Source organism: Zophobas morio, unplaced genomic scaffold (assembly GCF_036711695.1).
Source record: "Zophobas morio isolate AGI-343-1 ecotype UQ-CSIRO unplaced genomic scaffold, CSIRO_AGI_Zmor_V1 ptg000011l, whole genome shotgun sequence".
NCBI lineage: Eukaryota > Metazoa > Arthropoda > Insecta > Coleoptera > Tenebrionidae > Zophobas > Zophobas morio.
This window is the reverse complement of record NW_026972116.1, coordinates 2,240,806-2,265,162: the sequence shown is the minus strand read 5'-3', so window position 1 is coordinate 2,265,162 and position 24,357 is coordinate 2,240,806. Positions and strand designations below refer to the sequence as shown.

The window sequence follows — 24,357 nt, the reverse complement described above, 5'->3', positions numbered from 1 at the left end:
CTAGGAATTACTTACTCGAAATTCATATCTTCTTCGACCCAACAAATCTGTGTCTCTGATGGTTCTTCTGCAAAACCGGCATTTACCAAATCAAAAAGAATGATATTTCCACCAATCCCCCATATACAATCATTATTACATTATTACAATTCTAATAATGTAATTAATATAATAATATGTAGGTATCTAGTTGTTTTTTATTTTTTCAAAAAGAAAATCGTTAATACAAATAAAATTATTGTGGACGCTGACGCCTTAACAGAAATGTTTGCAGTATTAATTCTAACCATTAGGGTAAATGTGTACAAGAGTACGCACTTAGTGTAAAACTGTCAACAACTTTTTAATTTCTTTGGATAGACAAATTTTATGATATGGGTTCGTTATATACATGTTTAGAGATCAGATATATTTAATTGTACGCCCCAACACCACTATATTTTAAGAGTAATTTCAATATTTGTCAAGATGTGTAAATGCGCACTCTTAGACAGTTCATTGCACAAGAGTGCGCATTTGAACGCTTATGAGTACGCATTACATTTTATGAAAAAATATTTGTTTCTAAGGTGAAAATAAATGGGAATAAGTGACTACAGACTACACATAAAACGGGAGACCTATTTCTTCGTACTCTAGGGGTCTTGAAAAGACGAGAAAACGTAAAAATAGAGAGTCGGTCGACGGACTCGATTACAACACGCTCAGGAAGTAAAAATAAAAAAAAAATCACCATAACCACCACCCCACAACTCGAGAAGCAGTACAAAGTAGTAGAGTTAAATAATTCATTATCGTATGATATGTATCTCCAAGACTATTAGACTACGTATTGCAAGCAATGCGCACTCTTATACAATACCTCGCTGCGCACTCTTGTACATTTGTACATAACCTAATGTTTTCAAAGTTAAAAGCTTTTGATGGACAGAAAGTGTAAAACTGTTAGTGTATAACGACAGCTTAAAAGTTACAACTAATGGAAATTATTACTGTAAAATAAAAGAACTGGTACGTACCTTACAAAAAACTAAAACTATGAGCGGTAAAAATTACATCCACACAACGTGTGAACATAAAATCGTCAGTACGACCGAACTATAAACTATATTCAGGTCACTTTTGCACCTTTATCTCAGGTTTAACATTAAATTCTGAATGGTATAACTTCATCTTACCCAGATGGCACTAATAAGCAGAAATCATCAGTGCGTACTCTTATACATATGCGCACTCTTGTACACATTTACCCTACTAACGAAACCTACAACGTAATATTTTTAGAAAAAATTACGAATCGTGTAAATGTTTAAACGCATCGAGTACAGCATCTGGGTACATACCGCTGCAGTTTACATAGACCTTTCTCGGACACTGTGAAAGGTCCCCTGTAATTTACATGTAGGGATTAAAATATTCCCTCCGCCCGCTGCAGTTTGCATGCTCCGTTAGCGTATTTAGAGTGTTTTCGAGCGTGTTCTGTTTATCTAATATTCAGCACAAATATAGTAGATTAGTCTTTTTTTTTACGACAATTTAAGTTTTAACTGCATTAATTCAAAACAAATCACTGCTTTGCAACTAACGCGTTGCAGACCTTTCCCTCAGCTTTCCCATTTAAAAAATTCGAATGTCAAGGTCAAGGCCGTATTTTTTCAACACCTATTATGCAGGTTCATGATTAATAAATATACACGTGTATTTATTAAATTCCGTAAAGTAAAGATTATAGAATAAGTGATATATAAGGAAACATTCTTCAGAATCAAGGGCCATAATAACGCACATTATAAAATGGCGGTTTACAAGAGTGGAGGAGCGGCATAGGAGGAGCTATGAATGACTTGCTTCCCTACTGGCTTGTCTGCATAGGCGCCACTATTTGTCCTTGCATTTAGAAATTCATAAAAGCTTATCTATTTTACTTCAATAAAAATGAACCACTTCCATTACGATAACGTAGGCTATGGGCGTTTCAGTTTGTCTGCATTTGTGATAATCATGATTTTTGCATTGGAAATCTGCACGTTATCGTCCAATAATAATAATGCAATGATTGAAGAATGGTTATCTACAATTAGAAGGCGATCGTCAATTAAAAGTTGCATTCAAAGGGAAGAAACAAATTTGTGATTACATGAAGTTAAGAATTTCTCAACGCTGTTTTATGCTATACCTGTACTCCGGTCTGTCCGAACTGTGGTGGATTTTTAATCCTCTAATATGGAATTGCGGTTCAAAATTTTTTTGCTACCTGGTATCTTGATAGACACTGACCGAATTACGGTGCAAAATTTTATACCGACCTGATACCTTATAATCCCTGACCGAACTGCGGTAAGTGGGGGTTTCAAGAACTGCATAAAAATTTAGTAAATAACATGGACATACACTTTATATCAATTTTCAAATAACTGATATTTATTGAAAAACGATCCGTAGGTCACATACTTACATAGATTTGTATATAATCACTAGTTAATGTTTATTGGTTAGTAAATTAAAGCGATTGTAGTTTTACCTACATATAATTTCTGAAATTGTTAAATTAAATCACCCTAAACTAAGCTAAAATATATGTGAATAGTGAATATTATCTTATGATCAACAATTATGACATGATATTAGCAAACTTGTAGTTGACATATTTCACAAAATTATACTTTGAAATTTCATTATTTTTGAATTGAAAAATTTTAGATTCTACAAACCTAGGTATGTCTACGAAGTACATCTTTTGCAGTATATCGTTTTTCTTTTTTATGCACAAAATTTATTTTTATATTTAGGTATAATTGTTTATAATAACCAAGATTGTTCAGGTACCTACTACTGACGCAGTTGTGCCCTACCCCTAACCCCGAACGGAAATATACCGCAGTTCGGTCACCTGTACTTGACTTCGGTCAAAATTATCCATATATACCTACCTATCTGAATACCTGGAACAAAATTTGCAGTGCAATTCGTATACGAACCTGTACCTACTTAAATCAAATAATACACAAAACTTATAAAAATATTAATAACTATATTGTTATTTAAGTATTTCTACATATGAATCGTGCAAACACTGTTTCTTGCATAGCTTTTCAAATTGTTGGTTGAATATTGCTTATCAAGCACACCAGATCAGAAGCTATATGATTTATATAATTCTACTCCAACTTTACAGTTTTGGTGTATTTACGTATTAACCTAAAGGAATTTCAGATATAAATAGGTAACTAATTTTTAATTTGACTTCTAAGAAATTATTAGACGTTAAAAAATTTACAACATGTGAAATTACTAAGTACTAGGTACATCAAAATATTATCTAAGTGTATCTAATTATTTCATCCTTTCGAAAAAAAAAGCATACATGAGAATAAAATAATGTTGGTACGCATTACCTATTTATATGTAGAAGTTTATATAGGTATGCTAGATTGTCGCTTTCCAGACAAGGTCGCGAAAATGCGTCCTGCAATTTATTTTCCAACTAAGAATTAAGTTAACAATATTTTATAGATTTTTCATAATAGTTGCTAAAAATATTTCATAAAAATTTGCAGATCACAAAGTGTTGTACACCCTTTCTTATTGTAGATCAATTTACGCTTCTTATTCCATTTTCCAAGGTTCTAAGAGTAGGAAATAAAAACGTCACTTGTTCTAACCAATTTATTACTTTTAATCAAAACGATAGTTCCATTACAGTTGTCGTCTCCGTACGTGAGTTTGATGCAATTAAGTTGATTGTGTTAAATAATTTCAAATTTTCTATTGTTACATTTAGTTATGTCTAAAATGGTAGATATGACGTTTACACTCTCAACTGTATTTTCAACAATTATTTAACCTTTTCCCTCAAATGGGTTTGTTATAAACTGGACACCTGTCGTGTAAATAAGGTTTACCCTGTTCGACCGTCCTTGTCAAATTGACTACTTATTTTATTTTTTTTAATTTATGCCATATACGAATATGATAAAGATTGTACATGAGTATTTTTGTAATATATTGAAACTTTGTGAAATCATCGCCATACAGGTACATAATTATATTCGATACGAATAAGGTATCTAATGACATTCGTATGCGGTAACACAGTTAAAAATCTAATAAATGTTGAATAGCGGTGGTGAAATTGTAACTGATCTCGTTATTTTGCTTCAAATTTTTATGGCAAAATGTACTGAAATGCACTCATTAACAAAAATATGGAATATTTGGAAATGTTCATAAATTTTTTAAATCAACCTGCACATTTATTTAAGCCTAAAAAACTTGAATTTATAGAATGGAACCATTCTCAAATGCAAGTAGTAAATGTTTTAATGAATTTTGATAGATAATTAAATTACTATCACAATAATATAAAAAAATTGATTGGAGAATTGTTCATGTATTACCACAAAAAAAAAAAAAATACTACAATTACTATATTTACTCCTTAGCTTATGCTCAGGAAATAAAAAAATTAGTCGCAAGTTGTTTCAACAGAACTTCAATCACCCTTGAAGTATAATGGCTCATACCCAGCATTTTCGAAAACATTATAAAACTTGAATTTGCGAATTTTATTTTTTATGAGAACCCTATAAACTGACATAAACATGTATATCATGCTAAAGTAAATGTAAAGAAGCACGCTACGCGTTTGTTTCAAATGAGTTTTTATTTTACAAAATTTTGTGATGAGGTCATCAACATTTTTATTTTTGCAAGGACACGTAAGTAGGTATATCAAATTGGATTGGTGCAGTGTAATAACAGTATTGTATTGCCAAATTTTCGGGAAAATAGAAAAATGAAAAGCTTTTCAGCTTATCATTTTGCTATAAAAGGAAGGGAAAAGAAAAGACGTAAACAATATTTTAACTTAATAATTTATACGACCTTTTCTACCGCAATTTAATATTTTTAATACTACTTAGATATGGTAATGCAAATTTAGTTGTGTTTTGAACAAACATTTTAAATCATTTTGAAATACAAAAAACAGACTACGCAACAGCATTGCCTATCCGCAACATAATAAATATATGACTATTTCTTTTAAACAAGTGTTTACTTAAGATTTTAGCTGTTTACAACTAGAGTTCCTATATTTATTTAATTTTTGTACTCGTGATTTCTTAATATTTTTTTAGATATGTATTGTTAATAATAGATATTTATAATAAGGCCTTCTTCTCGCATTCACGCAAAAACAAGCGTTCATGCCAAAAGCAGGCTTTCCGAGACAACATGTTGTGTACAATATTTTTCGCAATAATACATTTTTAAAATTTAAAGATTAACTATGAGTTATTTATAAATAACGTCATTGACAGCGCTGCAATTACGTCACAGTTATGATGCATCAGAGCTACTCTAACGTCACCATCATGGTAATGGAAAGTAAAAAGCACTCGTGCGCGTAATTTGCAGTGGCGGCTCGTGGCCATTTGAAATGGTCACAATTTGATTGATGAGTTAAGTATGACGATATAAAACAGATTGTTAGTACCAATTAATAGACGAAGTTGTGTGACGGAACTAAATACAAACATACAATAAAAGTAAAAAAGGTTTTGTTCACATACCTTTTTGCCTTCGGTCAAAATTTTACGTTGATGGCATCTAAAAGTTCATTTTGGACAGTTTTAGACGTTCCTTTAAAAACCGTTGCTTCTTTCAAATGATCTGATAAAGCAGAGTCCAATTCAGCCGCAAAATCAATCAGATCTCAAAATATACCTGGATTTTGTGGTTTCCTACTTTCGTCATGTCCACGTAAAGCAAATTCAAACACTCCACAAAATTGTATGCACATTTTCAATCAGCGTAATATATGGCGATTTTTGTCGACCCTTGCGATATATGCCCGAATATTGTTAATGTAGGCGGTGTTTAGTTGTTTCCGAATGTCCGTATTACTGAGAAGGTTATCCAAGAACATTTATCATACCTATTTTACGTCTATCTCGCGCAGCATGAAAATTAAAACCCGCACTATCAGAAAGGGTCGCAGTCCCATTGAATGAAATGGCTAGAATGTGTGGTTTCCATGGCAACAGTGTAAACAAAACATTTAAATCAGCCATGATTCGGTCTTTGCCGTCTTTGTGCCCGGCTTTTATCAGTTATAATATATTAAGTGCATCGCAATCTTATCGATAATTTTGAGCAACAATAACTCGAATGCTTGTTGCATTGAAAACGCACGAGTGCTTTAGCACGAGTGCATTTTTCTTAGGCAACAAGCATGAGAGATTATTGTTGTTCAAAATTATCGATTTCATTGTGATGCACGCAATATATTCAACAGATTATTGCAAGAACAAACATTTTAAAAATAATTTTATAATGATTTACGAAGTAGTTTGGTGTGCGATACTATGGCGACGCAAGTAAATAAGAACAGCCATTTTGCAAAATTTGTGTGGGTTTAAAAAACCATGTCCAATTTTCGTTTTGGTCGTAACACGCCAAAAGAAATTGATGATTCTATTACAAACATTACGCCGCTAAATACGAAGAACTCACGAAATTCAATCTGGAGGCAATTTGAGAAGTTTTGCGGTGAACGCAAATATGTTTTTGATGGAAACACTTCCACGGAAAAACTAGCATTCATCCTCAAAGATTGGGGGTACAATATGAAAAAAGTCGATGGTAATGACTACAAAGAAGCAGTAATAAAAACGATGTGGAATGTAACGGCAAAGCAGTTGCAAGAACTGTATTTCAATAAATTTGGTATAAAGTTTGATCCTTTTGTTGACCTGGAATTCAAGGGTAGTAGAAATGCACGCGACGCAAAACGCCGGAACCTACAAATACAACCGGAAAAACGCAAAACTAGTTCCTCAATTTTGACTCTAGAAGAATACAACAAGATTCTAAAGATTTATAACGAAGACACGCCAGATGGTTTACAGAAAATGTTTTTTTATGTGGCTGGATTAGAATTAGCTTGGAGGGGATGTGAAGGTGTTAACGTTACTATCAAACATTTTAAGGAAGAAAGTGATAATTGTGGTTTGCCTACGGGGCGAATAGAATACAATTGTATTTTTTCCAAAACAGCTCAAGGAGGTAGCCATAAATTAACAGACAGCAAATGGCTTGCAACAAACACCACAGATCCTAGAATTTGCCCTGTTAGGTAATTAAATACTGTTTCAAATACAAAATAATAATTATTTTATTATTTAAGGCTCTACAAAAAAATGCTGAGCAAGAGAGGTAAACATATAACCACCGATCGTTTATTTTTAACGCCAAATCCTGCATGGAGAGAACCTAGTTCTGTAGGATGGTTCAAAAATTCACCCGTTGGAAGGAATGAAATGGGGAAATGGACAAGAACCGCCGCAGAAGAAATAGGCATCGACATAAAGAAAAAGAAGATTAGTAATCATTCATTACGGTCAACTGCAGTGTCGCAACTTGCAAAAGCGGGAGTCGGTGAAGAACAGCTTATAAAGATTACCGGTCATGCCAATACTTTCTCCATCAAACCATACCTTCAGCTCGATGGAGATCATCATTATCAAATGATTGACAAATTACGCGCCAACTCAACGGCTATGGAAGAGTCTAATAACAAATCCACAAATTGCGCACCGTCTGCTTTGGTACAAATGTCTAAAAATATAGTTACTACTTCACCAAGCACACAAACCCCTGTAAATTACTACAACTGTACCATAATTAATTACAATTCTTAGTTTCATAATTAAATATTTGGTTAGTAACCTCTTGTTTTTTTTTGCAATTAACTGGTACTTGCTTATCTTATAGTTGGCACATCTGGCTAGTGATAATTATCGGTAGTGGTAATTGCACAGTGTGCAATTATCACGTAATTGTATGCTGATTGGTTGAATTTACAAATATTGACGCGTTTGATTGGTCAGTTGACATCATGTGACATGTGAGTGCAATAATCAGCAATAATATATCATATATCCAAGACACACATCTTTAGATGTAAGTGGATATAAGTTTTGATACATTTTATACAAGCGGAGCGAGGTAAAAAAATTAGTTTTGATAATTGACACAAATTTTCGGATATTTTTTTAAATATTGAAAATTACTATTTTGCTATGTCCAGTGTGTTTGTAGAATTTGTAATTTTGGGGGGGGGGCACGTGCCCTTGGCAAATTACATAAAAATTTCCATCTCAATGTAAAAGTTTCTTGTGTGTTCATTTATTATTGTTAACCCGAGTGTATCTCGGCGTGGAGAGGGGCTAGAGGTCTTTAAAATGACCGGCCGAGGGGGGGGGGGGTGTTGTTTTGTTTATACACTGTCATTTCCTTAATTATGTACCATCAAAAAAACCAGTATAATTAATAACAATTTTATTTATATAAAAATCTTGTACATCACTCCCCTAGAACATTATTTTGCGAATAGTCGTTATTTGCAGGCCTGCTCTATCGGCTCGGCCACATAAACTAACTCGTATTCGCAAAAATATAATATCTGGTCTTATAATTCAAATAACTACCTATTTTATTTTAAAAACAATCAGAATTGTTGAAGTCTAGTATATAGGCCACCAGTTAAACAGTGTCTATGGTAAACTAAAATTGTGTGAAATTTATTATTAACGTACCAGGATTTCAACCTATTTCACCTTATATAACATTTTTAAAAGAACTTAAGCCAGTAATTTTCATTATGAAGATTTTGAAAACTTATTTCCCAGTATATCTGTTTCTCTGTTTGTTGAAATAATTAAAAGAAATGAAACTAACGAAAGAAGTTTAAAATCAACATCTCAGAATTCCTGCTCACAGAAACGCAAGATTTCATGATTTTAGTTATTTTGTTTTTTATTTGGTTAATAATTTATTAAAATACTTAAATGCATGTTAATTCTACTATAAAAAAGAGAATCACGTTTGGTATTTTAAGTGGCTATGACATCAGTCTTAATGTTTGTCGATTTTAAATATGTATAATACAATAGAAACTTATTAACTACAACGTTTATAAAAAACTACATTCTAACTTTGTGTACACATTTCCTAGTTCTGCAGTAAACATATCAATTTTAGTCTTTTCATCATCTGTAGTAAATTTCGGACATGTAAATTTTTTGTTTGTTCTGAACACATGTTATTCCACGTTTCAAAATAGGTTAATTTAGTTATTACTGGCCAAATTACACTTTTCAATTTTTAATGAATTTATTTCATTTTTTTTTTTTATACATTGTGTAAATGTACTTAATTATGAGAAAAATATAGAATACATCTTACATGAAGATTTGAGAAATTAAATATGATGCACATCTATTAGCTCATAACTGAATATATTATGACACGTACTGTTCAATAAAGTCGTGTACGTTTATGTTAAAAACGTGCTAACTAGACACATTGACATGGACCGAATCTTAGCGGGTCTTTTACATAAACCGCCCATGCAGTAATACACCTGAACATCATGTCGGAGTGTTGATTATTCGCTACAAAAATTGATAGTTTTCCTTCAAATTCACGCATACCCAGCAGCGTCGAAACTATATAACGTCCCTATTAGATAGATATAAAGCGCAATCATCATCACATTACAAAATGAGTTTTACAGGGAACAATTTAGAAAAAATTATAATCGTTAACGTACATAGCGCTAATTCAGGCTTACTTAGTCATGAGGGTTAGGTTGCAAGGGCGCGAGCCTTTGGGCGACCTGGAGGTTAGCCATATTTGTCTCATGGCATACCCGTTACCAGTTCTGTTCTGATATCTTAGATAACTGAAAAGATATAAGCTTGTAACTTGGAACGATTAATTGATACTATTGATAGAAAAAATGACAAAAAAAAAAATAAAATGACTACCTAAATCGTTAGTATCAGGCATATCTTTCTGGTTTACAGCAGAAAGTATCAACCTTTGTTATTTCAGATATAAGGAGAATGTTTGTGAAGTGTTTATACCAATCATTTATCACCGTTGTGATAAGTATTTTGTTTATCAAATGCTTTTAAATGCTTCTGAAATGCAAATAAAAATTAATAAAATGTGTGTGCATATTCGACTTTGCCTTAATTTTTGCAAATTGGCAAACAGACATAAAGTTATTAATTTTGGAATCTATTTTTCATATTAAGCTTTCCCAACACGCCAACAATTTGTTTCTTATTTGTGGCCGTATTTTTTTTTTATTCCATTCAGTTTTTTTTTTTTTTTTGATCTTGGTATACTTTGTTAAACGTACGAAATACACGCTGCTTTGAAACTTATTGTTTTGTTGGAAAATTCTTGTAAATCTTGTCGGTTGTGTTTCATTTTGTTGAAAATCTTTAGTTTTCTATTATTTTATTGCTCCCTTACAAAAATTAAACGAGAATTCAAGAAACATAATTTGTTCGCCATTACATAATTTAAAGCATGTCAAACGTTACATTGAGGAAAGATGAAGAAATATACTATATGAAATACGCAAAAATCATGCTTAATTCCATTAGTAAAAAATTCCAGCAACTATACTGGGTGTCTGGCAAATGCCGGATTAACTCTCCGCTACACTCTTAACAATCAAGTGGTGAGTCTGGGAAAAATAGTAAAAAAAATCCTTCTCACATTTTAGTGGAGTTGTAATGATTTTAAAATTGGTTCTTTTGCTACGTTTAACAATTAAACAACTCGTTCATTATCACAATAACTAGTAATAAAACTTTTAGTTAATATTGTTCTCGTCCACGACCATATTTAATTACCATTTCAGTTAGAATGCACAAAGATATGGTTCTGTTGTTTTTGTAATAATTTGATAAAATTCCATTTGACAACAATGTTTGCCTGATATAAAGCGAAGGTGGATTTCAGTCACCATCTTTACTAAGAAACCAGAAAGTAAGCCGGAGGTATTCACGCATTAGGTGTGTGCAGTGTGACCAATTTTATTTTTATAAAATTACGTTTTTTTCGTAATCTACATCATAAAGATTTTTTTTATTATTTTTTTGGGACTCCCGAAACTCCCGTATATAACGTACTGGAGAGTTAATCCGCCATTTTCCAGACACCCGGTATACAAATTCTCCAATATTTTATACTTTTTTGTTTTTTAGCTACAGAGAAAATTTTAAATTATTTACGGAAAAACCGAAAAGCTAAAGATGATGTAACAATAAAAAGATATTTGTTTTAAACCGCTTTGCGTGCTAATTTACCTTTACATCAACTTTTTTTTTCTGCCATTCAATTTTTTTTTTAAATATTGTGCCAAATCTGTTAACTATCAAGCGCTACATTAACGGAAAATGAAAAAAGGTATTATCACACTCTCTTAAAACACATACTCCATTCTATTGGAGAAGAAAAGTTGATGTGATTTTCGCATCATAATTTTCTTTTATTTTTGTTAATTAACCGTTTTAAATTTCAAACTTATTTCACATATGGAACAGGTATATTAGGACACCCCGTATATACAAGCTAATTCAGTTTAAATAACCCACTTGCCTCTTTCTAATTTCACTAATATCATGAATCCTAATGCATTGCTGTATACTTACTTGTCAGTCGGATTAGCAGCTTTTTTTCAAGTTTCAAAAATGCCAAAATATTCCTTCATAAACGATATTAACCTACGAAGTGTCTAGTAAAAGCGCTAGATCTAGCGGTAATCAGGTGCAAACTTCTACGCAGAGCAACACCTATAACAAAGGCACGCTACTCACAAAATTTCTAAACAGATTGAAAATCGTTTGAGAGGAATTTGCCTACAAGTAAACGTACAAGTTGACGTAGTCCCGACCTAATACCACTGAACTTACTGAACTAGATTTTACACGTAAAAGAAAGGGTATCCGCAACGCCGTTTAAAAATATTGTTGAGTTGCACGAACAAATTGGACAAATACCTATGTCAGTCCGTTGGTCCCGAAATGTTAGAACGCGTGAAATATTTTGTTTGTGAACAAAACAGAGGGGTGGTCACATTGATAATGTTGTTCAGAACATCATGTTTTATTGTTTATTATGTTAATCCTTTTTTTTTCCTGTTTCAGATACAATCTGCCGCAGCACTTCTCCTAGATAGTAAGATGTTTTACGTTCCTTTTCTTCTAAATTCAGCGATTCAGAGGTAGTACATAAGTACAACACCTGTAGATAAGATTCGTAAATGATATTTATACAGAAACTAAAGATGTATATATTCGGTGCATATAGACGGACATAAATTCACATAATATAATTTGTTGAACATCTGATATTTATGTTTTAATGACCTGTTAACTGTAAATTATCTTCACGCGTATATTATGTAGAAAAAAATTATATACATAGATAAATTATATGATTTTAAATGTGAAATGCATCGTAATCACTTCATGACTATGGAAAAAAGAAAATGAATCAATCAGATCTTAAAGCACGAAATTGTTGTGTGCGGACGACCGCTACATAAGTCTGAGTAAGTTGCCTTCTATTTGTTGTAAAATGCCGTACCGTAAGTGATTTTTTGAGGAAGAAAAACTGAAGAAATTATCTACATCACAGTTCCTCATTTTTAGTTCATATTGGGTTACATAAATAATTTACGGTACCGCACTATTACATCATCAAATATCTTATATATTTACATTAGATGATTATATAAATGTAATAATTGATATGACAAGTCATGCGGAGATGCGAATGGATCGTTTCCGCATGGCTGAATACGATGTCGTATGTTATGACTGCCAATTTTGTACGTAAGTTACCAGTGCAACCAAGTATGTGTACAAATTGTCGTTCCTTTGAGTTTTGATAAGACTATTAATCTTTTCATGTATACACTGTAAAACTATACATTTTTTTAAATATTTATTTCGAAAATAATGGCTTAAACCGAAATTTTGAAACATAGTTGTACTTACTGCGCAAACGAAGGAGATTTTGCTGAGATCCGTACTGTTTCTTTTGCGTTACTAAAGAATTACCACTGCAGCAAATTCTACTTCTTTTGAGAAGATCATAAGATTACCTGATGTATTAAGCATCGTTTTGAGTTACCGTTATTTTGTTAATTAACATTAAGGTTATCTGAGCTTGTTTATTAGAAAATAAAGCTGATTATTATTATTGTAAAGTGTGTTTTATTTCCTCAAATAAAAACTTACAGAATGTAGTCTCAACAGATTTATCATTAACACTTTTATAACAGCATACTATGATTTCTTGATATCAAACTATCAAATTTACACAATCTTTAACATTAACAGCCGGTCTGTGGGTAGAGTTTAACAAATTCAAAACATCACTTTACTAGTAGACTACATTTTTAATCAATCGCTGTAACAATAGAACCCAATTACGAAAACTGCATTAACTAAACCCTAACTAAACCATAAATGCAACTTAATACGATCCACAATTTGCTGCTTAGTCTTTAGTGTGATTGGAAGTAAATACGGTAAATTATCGTGGCCAACAAACCGAGGGTGACAGGCAAAATCCATGATTTGAAGGAGCTGCAAATTAAAAAAAAACACATTAAGATCAAATATTACGTAAATTAAAATATTTGTAAAGTTATTTACAATAAGTTTTCTTGTCTTTGAACAACAAATACAGCATGTTTTTTTTCAATATTAATAACAAATTATTGAGACTGTTTATTTTTTGTTAAGACTAAATACAGGCAGATTCAGCTTAAATGACACTTGCCTCTTTATAATAAGCAACTCATACTTTATTCGCGTACTTCTTGATGCAAATTTTAATTTAAATTTTTTAAATTCAATAATTGCCATGAATTTAAGTAGGCTTTGCTGGGCCACTGTCAGTTTGATTATCAGCATTTTTTCAAATTTCAAAAAATGTCGACGTATTCCTTCATAAACGATATTAACCTAGGAAGTGTTTGGTAAAAACGCTAGATTGGCTGCGAACTTATACAGTCGTTTCCAAAAAATTTCGGGCACGATGAGCAAATCAGGTTCCCATATATCAATGAAAAGCAATAGGAATATGACTCAATGTCAATGTCATTTGCCCGAATTTTTTTGGAAACGACGGTACACACAGCAATATCCAGGACGAAGACATCCCACTCACAAAATTTTCAAACCAGTTGAATGGTGTTTGAAAACAAATTGGCTTGTAGGTATACGTAGAAGTGTGCACATTGCGTAGTTCCGACCTAACACCACTGGACTACTTTTTATGAGCATACGTAGAAAAAAGGGTATCCGTAACGCCGTTTGAAAATATGGTCGAGTTGCAAGTATGAATTGGACAAATACGTCAGTGGATTGCCCAGAAATGTTAGAACACGTGACATGTTTTTTTATGGACAGAGAATATTGTTCAGAAGATCTTGTATTTTATTTGAAAATAATAACCATTGATTTAAAATGTCTTGTGTTTATGTATGTGAAACTGACACTGACGTTTCAAACAATGAAAGTAAACTTGGATTCAAGGCATTTTGAAAATTAAATTTTTAATTAAGAAATAAGCGGATAATATATGTTGGGACGCCTATAAGAAAGGGTTAACTGGGTCATTTACCCTTAAATCATACTGTATATAATGTATGCAGGGTGAGAGGAGTTTATGTTTCTAAATTTTAGTAGGTAGCAGTTTAACCCATATTAAATCAAAAACCTTAATAAGATTTTGTGTTTAGGATTACCATAATTATGTTACTGAACACACAACCTGTGAGTGTCCACGTTTGAGAACCAGCAGGCAATTGCATAGCTGAGATGCTTTTGGCCTGCACTTTAGCTCGTTGTCATGGATTTGAATTGTTATGACACTTTGCAAACAATAAAGACTAGTAGTAGGCTGCTGCTGATATGACACTTCCAAATTTTATCATTGTGTTACAATCATCTGACATGGATGACCAACATGGTTACTCAATCGTCGAATTAGCGGATACCAATTTCATTCATGGGAAGCGCGAGGACGATGTTGTATTCCAGTTCAGTTATATCAAAATGGTTTCCCTCAGAGGCAGATGCCGTCTTGCACTCTCTTCCAGCGTGTGTGCACGGAAGGCTAGATAAAACGGGAACGTTATTATCAATACGGGTTAAAGGAGGAAGAAGTTTTGGGTAACGTCGCAATTAATTCCACGTGTCGCATAGGCCGATTTGGAGAACTCTTAAGGAGCAGTTGTTGTACTCCTATCGTGACCAGCGTGTGCAGTCGTTGCATTCTAATTATCCACGCAGAATTGTATTTTACACTTGGTTTCTGAGGTAAGTATAAGAAAATGCCGAGTTTTTGGGAAACATTTTGGCAATTGACGAGGCAGGGGAGTTTATGTGAAGGCATTTTCAATTAGTCCAATCCTCATGTGACCTTTAGATGACGGGGCTCCAACACATTTCAGTCATATGGTGCGATTTTTGGATGACAATTGTCCACGTTGGTGGATTGGACGAAGACCTCAGACCTGGCCTGGTTTATCTTCCAACTTACTCCCTTGGAATTCTACTTGTGGGGTCACAAAGTTGTTCCATGCGGAAGAAATAAGGTCCTAATCCATGAAGCCGTCAACACAATACGTGTGAACTCAGGCAATTTCGAATGTGCACGCGAGTAATAAGCATTCACGTTCGGTAGAAGTAACTGACAGAAACTTTTCTGTGGTTAAGTTGCAATCTTAAGATCACTAGAAATTTAAGATTGGCATCAACTGTCTAATTTTCTAATTCAAATGTCAAATCTGAATTGTGTGGAAAAAAACGAAGTTTTTCTAATTTGAACACGCTTCGTTTCTAGAAAATCCTTAAATACAGCGTGGAAACAGTTTCCATAAAAGTAATCACGAGAAAGCTCATTTTAAAGGAAAAGAAACAAGAAATATTTCGTGGTTTTCAAAAAATTGGCGCTTGTGCCGTTAATATTATAATCAGAATCAGAAAGACGACTGGGCAGATTTATATACCTACATGCTTTGTTGGTTCCGTTCTACAATTGGTTTTTAAGTTTTATATAATCGTTATTGTTTTGTAAGAGGTAAAACACTTGGCTTTGAAAATAATTGTACATAATACACGTATAAATTTAGGTTTCCGAAGGCGAAGTTTTTCACATATTAAACACGTTATAGCTGCCAGAATCAAATTTCTAAGGCGGTACCTATCTCCAATTGCGTGATTGTGGTGAAGATTTACTTTTCATTTTCTTGAATGAGACATGGATATACCAGAACGGATCCATGGTGAAATTGTGGATCCATGATGATGACATCAAAGCTTGTCCTCCTAAAAAAACTAGTGAAGGGAAAAGATTCAAAATTTTACATGCGGGTTGCTCTTTGGGCTTTTAGAGGGATACGATTTTCTCCTTGGTTCAAAAATAGATTCACCAGATTACCACAAAACCATCACATTTTCGATATTTGACCTTTACTTACTTACATGTCACATTTTTGATAGCTACTTTCTGACATTCCAGTAATACATTATACACTAGAACAATTATGTCCGCAGTTACACAGCTTAAAAAAAAAAGTTACCAAATCTAGTTACATCTACCGAACGTGAATTCCTTATAGTCTACGTTCAAATGGACGGTCGTCATTTCGAGCATATCATGTAAAAATCCAATTTCTTGTGCTTAAATGTCAACTATGTATTTTTACCAGAGTGTTTGCTCAAGGGACTTTTTCGCTTATAAAACCACGTCGTTATAATTATAATCATATGGACCGTGTATACAGCGATTCCTTACACTATTTATAAAAATATCGAAGCCAATCAAAAAAACTCAACGTTATGCTGTCGCGCACGGAAGTAGGTCGTGTTGACATAACCTTAAACTTCAGTTTCAGTCCTTGGTTTCAGTCAAAGATATTGAACATATTGAAGAAAAGTATAGATAGAGTATGCCGTACACTTTCCATATATCAAAGTGTGACCAACATCTCCAGGGTGAGAGGAGTGAGGCGGGAGAGGTTTAATCCCTTGCAGAACAGTGGCTGACGCGTTTCACTTTCATACAATTTCAAGAAAAATAAAAAATATTGGTTTTTAAATAAAATGTGTGGTTAATACACTTCCTGCACGTTTGCGTATCTAGTCTTTGCAAACATCCACTAAAATCTAGTTACGCCACTGACTCGCTCAATTGCTTATCCGTCAATTTACGAATGTATACGAACACGATACGAACGGGAGAGAGGGTTTGTACAGAGAACATAGAGAAGCGCCATAGTTTAAATTAAATGACGGTTGAGGAGTCCGCAATTTATGTTGGCAGCAGTGTTTGGATCTAACTAGGAATAAAATTAACTAGAAGAAATGTCACAATATTTTTAACGACGCGTTTTACTTTCGACAAATTGACACTAGATTTACCAGAATATTACAAGCTGCTTACTATTTCCTTCACACGAATTACAATTATAGTGAACCAAGGTTTTTATTGGCATCGACTATTTAAATTTGGCGCTTGCCTTTGGCGGTTGAGGACTCCATAAGGGTGGTTTTGCAAAATCAGCCTCTATGTCGCTTCTCTATGTTCTCTGGTTTGTATATGTGCGATACAAAACAGTGGGCCCAACCATAGAAATAATATTATATGGAAGTAACTTAGAGAGAGACGCGCGTTGTCAACACAGTGGGACAGAGATAGGGCTCTCTGGGTGGCAAAACATTGGCGCGAAACTGCAGAGCATTGTGTTTCTGGAGGTTTCTTTCATACTGTCGCATGGTGTTTAAAGGTGTATTTTTTCAAATTTACGTTTTTTAGGCTTAAGTTACCTTATTTAAATGTCTACAGTCTTCTTAAGTTGTATTTTATTGAACTATTTGTTAAACATCGTGAAATCGTGTTGTGCGTATAATTGAATAGAACGTGCAAAGAAAGCAATCCTGTTTCATTTCATAGGTAATAATCGCATACACAGACGAAGGATTTCGTAAATAATTTAAAAAATTTGTTAGGTTCCCTAAACATTCCGAGTTACGAAAAAAATGGATTATTGCTTCAAAAAGAGGGAATTTTATATCTATTGATTATTGTTTTAGTTATTTGTACGTGGATTTAGAAAATAGATTTTAGTAGAAAATTCCAGACAATTAATATGTTTAATTTAATTAGGCACCCTGTTACTTTTATCGCAAGCTTAATTATTTTTATCCTAAAAATTTCAGAATTACCAATGAACATACACTACAAGATTAGTTAACTTGTAGAAGTTTATTGTACTAACTGAATTCGTAATATATTGTAGATTCTCTATACATTTCATTTTATTAAAAGATTATCTCCACCACTTAACATGAGTTTTGTTGTTTCACATTACACATAATTTTAATGTAAACTGTAAAAATATAGTTTTCATTAACAGACGTTTGTTATAATTGATTGTTTGAATAGATTCGTAAGAAAACGTATTAATTCCCGTTCAAATGAAGTGTTTCTTGCCACCCAGCACGTGATACGTGGTCAGCCGTCCTTTCCCCACTGATGCATAACCGCTCTAGCTATTTCTTTCTTATGTTGATTACACTCGCTCGCGTATGGAAACGTACACAAGGCTCCATCCACTCCTTTATTAGATCAATGGGCCCAACACTCTCTCTATACATTTAAACCATTTTGGTTTCAGTCTAAGATTTCAGTCAAGTTTCAGTAATCGACCACATAACCTAACTTATTATAACTAAAACAACTTAGCACATATGCGAAAAGTAAAATTTATGTTCTTCTCATTCCAGTAAAATGGGCTGCTTATATGATTATAAGTATAACGTACCCTTGCACAAACGCTCTAATTATGTTATTACATCAGCATTTTTTAAAGCTTTTCCTTGTTACTGATTTATAAGAGCATGCTCCTGATCAGCACCTCCTGATCATTTTGATGTGTAACAATAGTTACTAATAAAAATTTTATCTTGTTTTTTTATTTGCATACAAACCTTACGTGTTTGTATGCAAATTAAAAGTAAGGACAGTGGCTCTCAAACAAAGACATACAATTATTGTGGTCTAACCGTACATGTTAGAATAAAATGTTATTAAGGTTTTTGAATCAGAATGTTGTAAATTACCACTCCTTAATTTTATTTTATTTCGCAATGAACCCCTACCATCCTGCGTATACCGATTATTCATAAGGAGCTTGTCGCCAAACGCAACCAACAATGCAATTGTATAACAAACTTTGATATTTAGTACCACTATTTTTTAAAGTAAAATATACCTGTTTGATTTTAATAATTTGGAAATAACACATTCAAATTAAGAACTCGTGAGGTATGTCTTATACAAATAATATTCTCTCTATAAATGTGAAGCCGCTTTTTTCCTGCACTTACATTCTGCATTTTGTATCAATTCTGCCGAAATGTTCAATTTTAACATATCGAAGGTGATTTTGAAATTGTATTTCTGGTTGCATCTTGAATTTTGTGAAACCGGACATTGTCACACATTAATTTGTTTACAGTAAAAAAAAAATTAATTGAATTTCTTAAAATGACAGAAATTTTAGGCTTTTTGTTGTTTAGTTGTTCATTACACTAATGTATTACATGGAAACGAAGGCCTTCACAGCAAAGGTTAATAATAAAATAAAATTTTGTTAAACAAACCTCGTCTAAATTTATATTGTAACATTCCCCAGCAACTATAGTTTAATAATGTATAGATTTACATATGGATTATGCACAGGGATTATCGCAAAAAAAATTGTTAAAATGAAATTCTACAATTTGTCTTAAACTGTACCTAACAATTCTTTTTTGAAATTTTGGTTATACATTAACACTCATCAAAATTGGTGATTCTATTATATTCTTCTATCATATATTCTAAAAATATACTATACAGCGTTGTTCTGAGTACACTATAATATCAAGCTATAGATCATATGGTACTCTGTAACTGAAAAGCTCGTCTTGGATCCCCCGCATCTCTCTCTTGTATTATTAAAAAAAGACCTATTTAGTTCTAGTTTTCTCGAAAATGTTATGAATTTGGGTTACGGTTATGGGTACATATCTATATTAAAAATAAAAAAGTTGATTTTTAGTAAATTCATAAATTAATTTTTAATGACATATTTTTTCATTATCTTTATTGACATCTTAAATTTAGTAAAAACAGTGATACCCATAACAGCTATTAAGTAACCATGAGAAATTGCACTAGTTCAGTGTTATTAAATTTCATCAAAATTTACCCTGATTTTATGTGGAATTATGGACAAGCGAATTTATTAATTGTTCTACGCTAGGCAGTCATCTTTTTAGGGAATTCCACCACCATACCACTTTATTAAATTATTTTATTCAAAAAAAAAAAAAAAAAAAGAAACTGGACATGATGAGAAAATCAGGTTCTCATCGATCATGAAAAGCAATGAGAATAACACGTTTATGTCACTGTCATTTACCTCATTTGCCCAGTTTTTTTTTTAATAAAATCGTACCATATGATCTATCAAAAAAGTGGTCTAGTAAGTCGGTGAAATTTATTTTTAAAACGATGTTGGCATTGTAGTTATTAACACTTTATTTTAACAGTTATTTGACCGTAAACGTTAAACTGATTAACAAGAACAAGTAACGCGTTAGTGTTGCCTACCTAATTTTTTTAACATTAAATTTAAAGACTATTTTCTTTTTTTTTTTGGTTTAATACTCCATAACGTGACAAAATTAAATTGACAATGAACTAAGCATGAATAGCTCACAAATATTAATGGTGGCTTTTAATGTTCCCATGTTTAAAAAGTAAATAAAGATGACCAAATACTAAAGACAATTTTACTAAATTAAGAAAAGTAAACACTACGAGCTTATATATATATATACATTGATAGAACACTGATATTATTATTAAGCTTCTGTACACAGTACCGTCTTCCAGCATAAGAGTCACTCTTTCGCCGAAATACGTATGGCAATGTTCTATCAATATATTATTTTAAACTCGTAAAGTGTTTACTTTTCTTAACTTAGTGAAGATGGAGTTTACACAAGTAAAAGTCTCATCTATACAGTTATTAAAGGCAATTTTGATGGCATGTTTTGGTTCTACACACCCATGTTCTTTACAAGTTACAAATTAAAGAAAGCATTCCCGATTATTTAAATTTATTTCATTCATAACGGTCTTATGGATCATAACGAAAATCATCATGTGTGTATTTTCATAATAAATACGTAATCAAAGGCCGTATCGGACATTTCCAATCACACTGTGCGTTTAACTTTTCATAACAGAGAAAATTAAATTTATTTCAGACTTCAGTGGATGAACAAATAAGTACTAATAATCTTAATAAATTGGTATTGGACGGTGTCTCCCTGCATAAAAAAGCGATTTAGGTACGGTTTTACTTGGCAAGCGTAAGCAAACGAGTATTGTAATAGGGTCCATTCAACGAATGGATACTTTCATGTTTTCTGATGTTTCATGACCCCTAGGAAATAATAGGTCTCCCGTTTCCATCCGTCTGTCTGTCTGCCGTTTGTGTCGATTTTTATTAGACTGCGAAACTACTATTTTCGTAGCCGCAGTATTTTCTGCCATTTCTTCCCGTAATTGGTAAGATCACAAATCATTTGAACTAAATATAATATATGTACATGTACAATATTGCATTATAAGTGGTGTTAATTCTGAAATTGTGAGATGGTAAAATGAATTACCTTACAAAACGATTGATTACGTGTAAAAACAGAAAACAGGGCGATATATTACGCTAAATTGTAAATTTTCAGTTCAATAGCTGTGATTAACGGAACATAATTTTATTTATATGGGTCAGCTATCGCAAATACATACATAATTACAAAAATGATTCAAGCAACAAAACCGTAAATTTATAATTATCATTACAGTTCATTTTAAATTTTGGTTTTAAGATAAAACTAAATACTAAACATGCTTATCGCAATGACTACGTGTTTCGTCAAGTACTTGACCAACTGATAACAATTTGTTTACTTGTTATTACTAAGCGATTCCTAACATGAAACGAAAAAATAACCAATCATGAAGCAAAAATTAAAACTTTTCTAAATAAACGTGGCAAAACTGATCATTTTCAAAATGCATCCAATAAAGCTCAAAAACACTGCATTTTATTTTATATTTACAATTCGTGTCAAGTAGAGGCAAGGTTATTTCAAATGCACGTAGTCTTTATATTATTAAAACCTTGACGAAATTTTGCGAATAGGTTATGAAACACATGATTATGTTCAATTGCAAGACATATCATTCAGGAAGGTTTCGTTATATGAATTTTGTAGAGTCATACACTGATGACGGTTCACAACAAAAACATGCATGTATTACTCCACATACTTTATGAAATTACACACCTTTGGGAGCTAGAGTTATGAGACGAGCTGCTGGTCCAATCGACATTTTTTTCCTTAACAGGCTTTCGTTCTGATTCAATGATCTCTCCTATTTGATATTTTTTCATCAATTCGCGAGCATCACTTGAATGGCCCACATCTTCAAAAGCTTCACTACCATCTTTACCAGCTTGTTCTAGCAAGACTTCTTCACCTCCTGGATGCTAAGAAGGAAAGATTCAGTGCATATAAAAGTACCTTTAATTGGTTAGCTTATTTATATACGAGTATGTTAAAATATTGTTAGTAGTGTTTTCGCTATTTATATATATATATATTTTTTAAATTAACGATAATTTATTGATCATGCCGAAAACTATTACGTGGTATTACGTGATAAGACTGTATGGTGAACATGCAAAATACGGTGCCTTTATCATATTTTAATGAACTCATGGTAATTATTTGGGTCTAATATATCAACGTAGTTGTTCTACTTTTGTGCTGCTTTATTATACAATGCTTTTTGCTTTCTCAAAGTTATTATAACAGCTAGCAAACAATTTATAACAGGCAGACTCAAATAAGTACCAGTACACATGGTTTCTAGCTCTAAAATTACAATTGAATAAATACCTCGTTTAGAAACACCGTCACATCATATACATTATTATGAATGACTATCCAAGTACTCTGATTATCGTTGTGCTTTTTGACTTCCTCCAGGGAGTATTGTTTTGTGCTCATTTTCGAAGCTTGAGTAGACACTGTTTACTTTACTTTCGATCACTCGGTACTACAACTGCACGAAATGTCAACACTTAAATGTGCTAAAATTTCTTAACAAAAACCTTGATCTATGCCCAGTGACGCTGTAAAACTGACTAGTAGTCGTGAGTTGTAAAATAATGATGGTTCCATACAGCGCACACACGCGGATAACCTTGTAAAATGACAGTAGGAACACATGACGATGGATTAGCGGATGGCGGGATATTTAAACAATAATAATTTATTTATTCAATTCACATTAATAAATCGTCTTTCGCCGTATCCAAATATGTTACATAAATAATGACTGAAATAAGAAGGGTAAGAAATTATGTCTCCAAATACTTATTACGAAACTGTGACTTGAGAAAAAGAAAAACAGGCGACTCAGAAACCTCCTCAAAATCTAAAATATAAATATATCTTTCGCGTTGGTATGTGGTGTTTGTTAGTTATATCGCACGTTATATCGATTAGAAAGCACAGAGCTACCAACTCAGAAATTTTAAACGACAAATCGGATCGGGCCAACAACCACGGACGTATCCGAGTTGCGCCCGCTACCTGATTTTTCGAGCACAAGAAGTCCGAATTGCGCACTTTTTACTGTAGGCATCACTGCTGTAGGTGAATATTCCGAGTTGTCCCTGCTACCTGGAAATATTATCACACCTACCGACCTACCCCATGAATTAGGTAAAATTTTTTGTTTTTTTTTTTTTTTCATAATTTCTAAGTTTGGTATTTTTGTTCACTAAAGAAAACCATTTTTTTTATATGTAGAAACAATAGATATTTATTTTATTAGAAGTTTAAGTGATACTTTATGTGACGGAGCATGGACGATTAAATTAAAATTAAGTCCATACGAGTCACATAAAGTCACTTAAACTCCGAATGAAATACAATATTTTATTTTCAAACGATTAATCTTCTTTTGAAACGATTATTTCCTATCTTGTTGCTTCATTAAAAAAATAATCTGAAATTATTAAGTAGCCTTGTATTGACTTACCATGGTTACTATGGTTGACAACACGGTTATGAAAATAATAAACAAGCCAAAAAAAAAAATTTTTTGGTTTATCTTTGCGTTTTTGTTTTGAAGCTATTTAAAAATTATTATGAGCGACGAGGACGTGGAAATAGCCTCCACGCCACCAGACGTCGTAGCTGGAGCACAAGCGGCGGTAGAAAGTAGAAAGCCTTCTACCTACAAAATCAGCCTCCATATACGAAGCGTCATACGCAAGATTTTTAAAGTATTGCAAAGAAAGAAATATCAAGAAGTATCACTGGTCAACAGCTAAGCTCT

At 32.6% G+C, this 24,357-nt stretch overlaps 2 protein-coding genes across 4 annotated transcripts in view; one reads left to right on the top strand and one right to left on the bottom strand.

Moving 5' to 3' along the window:
* Positions 1 to 12,803, top strand: part of LOC135126646 (hormone receptor 4-like) — a 65,309-nt gene extending 52,506 nt beyond the window's left edge. For all 3 annotated transcript variants that reach the window (XM_064052689.1, XM_064052688.1, XM_064052690.1), the window contains one exon: positions 12,012 to 12,803. In XM_064052689.1, the coding sequence (XP_063908759.1) occupies positions 12,012 to 12,092 (81 nt within the window). In that variant the 3' untranslated portion in view covers positions 12,093 to 12,803. The remainder of the gene's footprint in view (positions 1 to 12,011) is intronic.
* LOC135126647 (cytochrome b5) lies at positions 8,329 to 23,194 on the bottom strand. Its single transcript, XM_064052691.1, has 3 exons — positions 22,908 to 23,194; positions 22,293 to 22,495; positions 8,329 to 13,460 (listed from the first exon to the last, which is right to left on the bottom strand). The coding sequence occupies exons 1-3, from the start codon at positions 23,016 to 23,018 to the stop codon at positions 13,379 to 13,381; spliced, it is 396 nt and encodes a 131-aa protein (XP_063908761.1). The 5' UTR covers positions 23,019 to 23,194; the 3' UTR covers positions 8,329 to 13,378.
* Positions 23,195 to 24,357: the final 1,163 nt, after the last annotated feature.

Bases quoted from the DNA above. Each gene is read 5' to 3' on its own strand.
- LOC135126647 (XM_064052691.1), bottom strand. From the start codon at position 23,018: ATGAGCACAAAACAATACTCCCTGGAGGAAGTCAAAAAGCACAACGAT. The intron at 22,496-22,907 runs GTATTTATTCAA...TTTCCTTCTTAG, and splicing joins TGACGGTGTTTCTAAACGAG to CATCCAGGAGGTGAAGAAGT. The intron at 13,461-22,292 runs GTGTGTAATTTC...TTTAATTTGCAG, and splicing joins CATAACTCTAGCTCCCAAAG to CTCCTTCAAATCATGGATTT.